The following is a 7,609-nucleotide window of genomic DNA, read 5'->3' on the forward strand; positions in this document are numbered from 1 at the left end:
CAAAATTCAGTCTGATGATCCGAAAATGATGTCGATCATTTCCAGAGGTGTGTGTGAGGTTCCTGAAGCATTTCAGAGGTCAGTTGCATGAAAACAAAAAAAAAATTAGTCGAGCCCACTTTGGGGCCCGACCTGGCTCAGGCCCGTGCATTATTTTTACAGCAAAATTGTTCTTAGTAAATGACTTCGTTTACATATAGCCCTGCTCAAGGTTCCCATCTGACTGCTGTGGGTGAGATCCGACTAATGCCTGATATATCAACACTATGTTGTATCCCCTGGTTCGAATAAGAGAAAATGGTATTGGTTGATATGCATTCAACACCCGGCCAACCTTGGGACTATTGTCCAAGGACAACTTTGAGAAGAATTGCAACTAAATTGGAAGAAGAATTTGGTTTGGTTGTAAGTACTGGTTTTGAGAGTGAGTTTTATCTTCTAAGAAGGGAAGATAACAACAATTGGATTGCAATTGATTCCACATCGTACTGCTCAGTTGCAGCCTTTGATGGTGCATCACTTGTTCTGTTAGAAGTTCTTAAAGCTCTTCAAAGCATGCATTATTTTGTAGAGCAGTTGCACGCAGAGGCAGGAGATGGTCAATTTGAAGTAGCATTAGGGTATCCGTCTTGTGTATGTGTTGCTGACAATTTAGTCTTCCTACGAGAATCTGTAAGGGCAATAGCAACCAAAAAGTCTCTACGTGCAACTTTCCTTCCCAAGTACTTCCCGATGGATATTGGTTCTGGTTGCCATGTACATTTAAGTTTATGGAAGGATGGCAAGAACAGAGTTTATGGCTAGTGTCTTTCATCATCTTCCATCTATAATGGCCTTTACAACTCCATTGCCACATAGTTATGACCTATTGCAGCCAAATACAAGGAGTGGTGAGCAAAGAGACGTTTGAAAAGTCTAGGGCCTATAGCATTGACAAGAGTCACTTTCACTTTATCCATGTTATAGTGGTAATCATTGCGAACTCTTTAATTCTACATTTTAGAGTGCTACCCTGTGTTCTGGCAGATCTGTTGAAAAGGCATGGCAATTTTCAGAATGCACGTTGCCAAGTCAAAATGTCACTCTGTGTAACAGTTGGGAAGGCATTTGTTGTTTAATAAAGACCTTCAGCAAACTACATTTAGCAGGCATAGTGCCAATTGCATTGCCATCATCATCTTTTCCTTCTGCGTGAATGATGAAGAGGGCAGCGTTGAAATTCCTGAATTAAATGCAAACATTTGAAATCAATCCCTCCTCCCACGTTTGGCATGGGCCACGATTTAACTTCTCTTATGTAAATCGATTTCTTCATCCTGTGGGGTCTCTCCTTGTTCTCCCTCTACATGGAATATGAAACAAACAGCAGTTCACGTGGTGTGCATGAGAACCTCCAAGGCGCTTCAAAACCTCCCAATGTAAAGTGCATTCTGCAAGGTAAATGCCAAAGATCCAGGCTATCACGTGAGGAAGGTGTATTCAAGTCTCAGAAGAAAACGCCATTAAAAAACTTGAGAAAATGCGTTCCAGGGCAAAGTCTTTTATCCCACATTCATTGGGCAATGGGGTCTCTCGATGTTTATAAGCAAAACTCCACCATACTCTAGTGTCAAAGCCATCAAGGCTTTTGACGGACGGTGCCCATTGGGCACCCAAGTGGACCCCATGCGCATGGGTGTGGATCCCAAGGCCACTGGAGGAGGTGACAGATGGCGACATGTGGACCCCATGCAGGCACGCTTCCCAAGGCAAATGGGCAAAATTTTGCAGAGAAAGGCCGACTTAACCAACGAGCAGGTTTGGAAAGGATCGACAGTCGACGTGACTTCGCGAAGGCGAGATGCACGAAGGATAAGGGCTGCGAAATGGCGAAAAGCGCAGGGCGAAAATGCAAGAGTTAAAGATCGTGCAAGTCCGAGATGATTGACAATGTGCGTGGTTTCGTGAGGCGAAGTTGCACGCCGGTTACCGTCTGCAAAATAGCGAAAGCCAAGTGACGCTCAAGTGGCAGGTCCAGTCAGAGCTCCAGCAGGCGGGTTCCATCCCAGTGGCGGTGATGTGGCGCGCACGTGGCGTACAAGTAGAAAGACAAGTGGCAGTGACAAAGCAGACACATGGCGGTGATGAGGTGTCATGCCAGGTGGTGCCCAGTAGACCCTGCCAACCAATCGGAGGCCACCACGTGGCAAGGCGTCAGGGCACAATCAAAGCAAAAATCAAAGTTAAATGCAGATTATTATATAGTTGAAACTATATTGAAAATTCAAAAATTTAAATGATTGTGCACATTTGAAGGATTAATTAGCCCAGGGCTCTATTTTTGGACAAAATATGAAGTATTATATGTTTCTGGAAAGCTCTCAGAGTGAGGAATCCAATTATGTAGTCAATTTTGACAAAGATCAGATATTTTGGGAGCAGTTTCCATGGGAGTAAAATTCAGTTGGAGAAAGGGGACACTTGGCTTGTTTTGATGAAACCTAATTTGTTCCCTCTTCTTTCTTATTCCAATTTTCTTCTCATTGTAATGGTTCCAGAATTCTGTGAGAAGGCTCCAGTTTTCATGGCTTCCATTTTCTGAAATTTCTTGACCCAGATGTGTAAAGCTCTATGGTTTGTTCTAGGGTATAGAGGTTGCAGTGCGGTGTTGTAAATGTGGTTTTAGTTGTAGGTCTTACTTGTGTCAGGCATGAGTAAATTCCACACAGTATTGTCTCTAGGTATGTACTTTAGTATCATAAATTGAATCCTCAAGGAGGATGAAATTTGTCAATTTCAAGGAGATTGTTGTGGCTATTTATAGGTATCCTTCAGTGAAGGTTTCAAATTCTGTAGTCAGTCATAAATGATGAAATATGTATCCAAATCTAATAAATTTGTGAATGAATCAAATAGTGCATTAATATAAGGTATTGATGCATGAGTATCTTGTTTAAGGAAAACAAACTTACATCTATGATTTATATTTGTAGTTTTGTGTGTGACTCTGCTGCCCAATGAACAAGGCACTGGTCTTTAACAGATTTGGGGATGGTTTCAGATATACATTTTAAAAGATAAATCTATTTCCCTTTATGTTTAGGGGTTTGTGTTCCATTCTTTCCAAGCTCTATTTCATCTTATTGTTTGTACAGATCTAGCCAATCTGTAGTGTTTCCTAACCTATTGAGCTTGTGAAATGATCTATCTGCTTATATTTGATGCAGTTGTGTGTTCGTAATTGTTATATTCAAAGCATCAAAGGGTGTCCCCCCCTAGGCCTAGCAGAACCTGAAGTGCAGGAGGATCAATTAGGGTCCTATGTTATGTTGTCCAAGCCCTGATGTGTTTTGTAGACTGAAATTGGCCATTTCATAGAAGGATTGCAGGTGTTCTTGGGTTATCACTTTTGGTGAACAACAAAAAGGAATTCGCTTCTCAAAAACCTCTAAAGTCTTCTGAACCATTAAAGGCTCTTACATAATCATTTATGGTTAACTCACCTTTGACCTTTGGTTAGAGACTTTCCTCTAACTTAACCATCCTTTTAACTCATGGGTCTCTTCAAAGAATTTATTTATTTGACTAAGGTAACCATTTAACCCTTGCACATTCATTTATCCCTTGGATAAAAATAATATCCATTAACCTAACCCTAACCCAACCCCCTAGGGTAACCATCATGTCCCCTCAAGCATTTAATGCTCCTTATCTCTCCTCTCAAGCCTCCTCATGGTGACACTTGCCAAGATGGGATTGGGTTGAAAGTGTCACATGGATTGAAGATTATTCAATCCTAGCCCTTATTAATATCATTCAATCTTAATTATCCAACTCCCCATTTCTTTTATAAATAGATCTCATTTCCTTCATTATCATCATCTCAGGTTTTTACACCCAGGTTATGCTATTTTCTTGTGTGCAGGTTATCAAGGAATCTCATTTGCCTCTCTTTTCAAGCTTAAGCATTTAGGAGCATTCTAGTATTAGAATTATCATTTTAGCATAGCATATCATGTTAACATAGCATGTTAGCATAGTGATGTCATGGAAATGGGGACAAGGCAACAACAAAGTTCAATGTTAATAAGTTAGTTTCAACCATAAAAACAAAACAAAGAACTAAAAACCATTCCAAACATATCAAGAGAGATTTCAAAAAGCATGAAAGAAGTTTAACAAAATAAAAGAAAGGAGAAGAGCCTCCCTAAGATGCTTCCATGATGCCTTTTGATGCTTCTCCCTTGTTTCTCTCCTCTCCAAGTCCCAAATGAGTGTAGCTCTCAGCTTTTAGCACTAGCCATGGATGCCATATGGAGATTCAAGATGGTTGAATATGATAAGCAAATACTATGCAAGAGTAGATAGTGATGCTATGAAAAAGCTCTATGCTAATGCCAGTATAACAACAATACTCTAAATGCTTCCTCTTTTGCTTGAGGAGAAGGGTTCTATTTATAGAAGAAATGGGGAAATGAAGGGTTAAGATTGAATGGTTTAATCAAGGGCCAAGTTTGAAAGTTGGGGATCCATGTGCACAATTGGCACCAATAAAATGGTGACAAGTGTCAACATAGGATTGGGTTGAGAGAAGAGGTTGGAGGCATTAAAGGCCTGAGAAGACCTCATGGTTATCTAGAAGGTAAGGGTCAAGTCTAAATTAAGATTACCCATTGGATTAAGAGTTAATCCAAGGATAAACCTTTGTGCAAATGTTTAAGAGATAATCATGGTCAAAGCATTAATGGCCTGATGAGACCTTTGGGTTGGGTAGAGGTTGAGTCAAAACAAATGTTTTAACCATGTGGGAGGGTTGAATTAACCATTAATGGTTATTGGAGACTTTGAGGATTAAGTGGTTGAAGGTTGAAAGCTTTCAAAGGTTATCCAAGACTTTGAGCCATTTAGTGGTTGAAGGTTGGAAGCTTTCAAAGGTTATCCAAGACTTTGAGACATTTAGTGGTTGAAGGTTGAAAGCCTTTAATGGTTACCAAAGACTTTTAGGCTTTGAGAAGTGACTCCATTTTGCTTAGGAATGTGACAATAATTAGGGGATGGATTAAGTTAATTAGGAAGGGGTTAGAAGAATCTAGAAGGGGATTAGATTTTGCAAGTGGATTTGGTGGGTGAGGGAAAATAGGATTTTATTAAAATAAAAATTCATTTATTTCAATAAATGTGTGCAAGTTGTATTTGGATAAATATTCAAATAAATATTAATTTATTTAAATGAGAAAAAGGAAGATAAAGCATTAAAATGCTTGAAGACTTTGAGGGGAACCATTAAAGGCTTGAAGACTTTAAGGAAAACCATTAAAGTCTTAAGAAGACTATAGAAGGAAGCCATCAAGTTTGAAGACTTTAAAGCCATCAAATTTGAATACTTTAAGGGAAACCATTAAAGGTTTCAAGTGGGTGAGGATAAATAGGATTTTAAATAAATTATTTATTTAAAATAGTTGTGCAACTTGCTTTTGTAGGAAAATACAAGTGGGTGGAGGATAAAGGTGATTTAAATAATTTATTTATTTAAAATAATTGTGCAACTTGCTTTTGTAGGAAAATACAAGTGGGTGGAGGATAAAGGTGATTTAAATAAATTATTTATTTAAAATAATTGTGCAACTTGCATTTGTAGGAAAATGCAAGTGGGTAGAGGATAAAGGTGATTTAAATAAATGTTAATTTATTTAAATGTGAGAGGTGGGATTTTGGGGGATTTAAATAAATATTAATTTATTTAAATGTGAGAGAAGATTTAATTAAATAAATATGATTTATTTATTTAATTAATGGTCTGAATTTGGTTAAGTGAATTAAATCAAATAAATTGAATAATTTATTTAATTAATAGGAGAATAGGGTTAAGATGAATTAATTAAATATTAATTTAATTAATTATTAATTGATGGTTAAATAATCAAATAAATACTAAGTATTCATTTAATTAAGTGGACAGATTTATGTGACTACACATAGTATAATAGTATTATCATAGCATGTTAGTTTCTTTATCATAACTGAGTATTGCCATAGCATTATCGTGTTAGGATAGCATATCATACTAGCATTTTTTAACTCATCATCTTGCACCATATCATAGCTTTTCATATCCATGTCATGCTAAGATCTTATTTGCACTTGCATTTATATCTTTTATCATATATCCCTCGTTCTTTAGGTAGTCATCCTAGAGATCAAGTTCTCTTCCAAGCTGAGAGCCACCTTGATTTGAAGGATCCTTGGAGATAGAGAATAGTGAGACGTCCTTAGAGATTTTGTTTCATTTACTTATGTTTTATGTTTCATTTATCTCTAACATAATGTTTCATTGGTGTGCTTGAGTTGTTTGTGTCTTGTTTTGAAGATTCCACACTTTTCAGCATACAGTTCTATCCAAGATCCTAGAAGAGAGAAGTTTTGAATTCTTAGAGGAGGAAGATGTAATTTGGTGGTGTGCTTCTATGGATGGGAAAAATAAGATGAAGCTATGATATAAAATCAAGGAAGCTATTATGGATGATTAAAAATGGCCAAAAAAACTTATATGGGGGAAAGAGTGTGTACCTAAATCAGGAGCTTTTTCATGGTGAACAATTCAAAATAGAACACTTACCAAGGATTTGTTGGCTAAGCTTGGCATTGTTGGGCTTGGAAGATGCTACCTCTGTAGAAGTTTAGGAGAAAATGCCAGTCATATCCTCCTAACCCATATGTATCCTGAGACATGCTGGAAGTATTTCATGGATAAGCATAGCTTTCAATGTCCCCCTTCACAAAATATGAGGGATTAGTTTGAGATATGGCTTGGTAAAATTAGGAAAGACATTTTTGATAGCCTATGGCAAATCACCCCATCTTCTATCATCTTGGAATTATGGAAGGAAAGGAATCAAATATTATTTCAAGATAAATCTATACCAAGAGAATGTTTGGTAAAAAAAAATGGAAAGAAAAATTATTGAGATAGTCAACAATGTGGCCAAAAAGAAGTCATTAAAATAGACTATTTCTTGAATTGGGATGACAAGATGGTGAAGGTGTTTCAAGGATTGAAAGTTACCCCCTTATTGGGGAAAGCAACATTAAACAATCAACAAACCCTTGTGATAATGTATATTGGGAAGCACCTAAGCTTTGAAGGATTAAGGTCAATTTTGATGGGTCCTCATGAAGCAAGCCTAGGTCTAGTGAAATAGGCTATTTTGTGAAAGATGTTGATGGAAACATTTTAGCTGAGAGATCCAAACATATACGGAAGACCACGAAAAATGTAGAAAACTTTAGAGTGGCCTTAATGGGATTGAAGTTGGGTAAGGAATTGGGAGTTGAGAAGATTCATTTAGAAGGGGACACATTGATTACTGTTAATGCAATTTGTAGACACATAAAAAATTTCATTAAAATGTCCTTTTAATTATACTTAATTTTTTTTTACATGGATCCATATTTTATAATGTTCTTATTTCATTATTTCATTCTTCATCAATAATATTCATTATTCTATTATTCCTCATTATATCATAATAGTCATAATATATTATTAATTCATTAAAATCCATTAATATATTATTATTAATCCATTTTCCAAATATCATAGGTATTAACTTCATTTTCTATTTATCATCTC

At 36.8% G+C, this 7,609-nt stretch overlaps 1 protein-coding gene across 1 annotated transcript; it reads left to right on the forward strand.

The window, feature by feature from the left end:
* The first annotated feature begins 297 nt into the window (after positions 1 to 297).
* LOC131046735 (uncharacterized) lies at positions 298 to 804 on the forward strand. The gene has a single exon (XM_057980528.1). The coding sequence runs from the start codon at positions 298 to 300 to the stop codon at positions 802 to 804; it is 507 nt and encodes a 168-aa protein (XP_057836511.1).
* The last annotated feature ends 6,805 nt before the right edge of the window (positions 805 to 7,609 follow it).

The sequence above is a fragment of the Cryptomeria japonica genome, chromosome 10, assembly GCF_030272615.1.
Source record: "Cryptomeria japonica chromosome 10, Sugi_1.0, whole genome shotgun sequence".
In the NCBI taxonomy this organism is placed as follows: domain Eukaryota; kingdom Viridiplantae; phylum Streptophyta; class Pinopsida; order Cupressales; family Cupressaceae; genus Cryptomeria; species Cryptomeria japonica.

Excerpts from the sequence above, each read along its gene's own strand:
- LOC131046735 (XM_057980528.1), top strand. The coding sequence starts at position 298 with ATGGTATTGGTTGATATGCATTCAACACCCGGCCAACCTTGGGACTAT.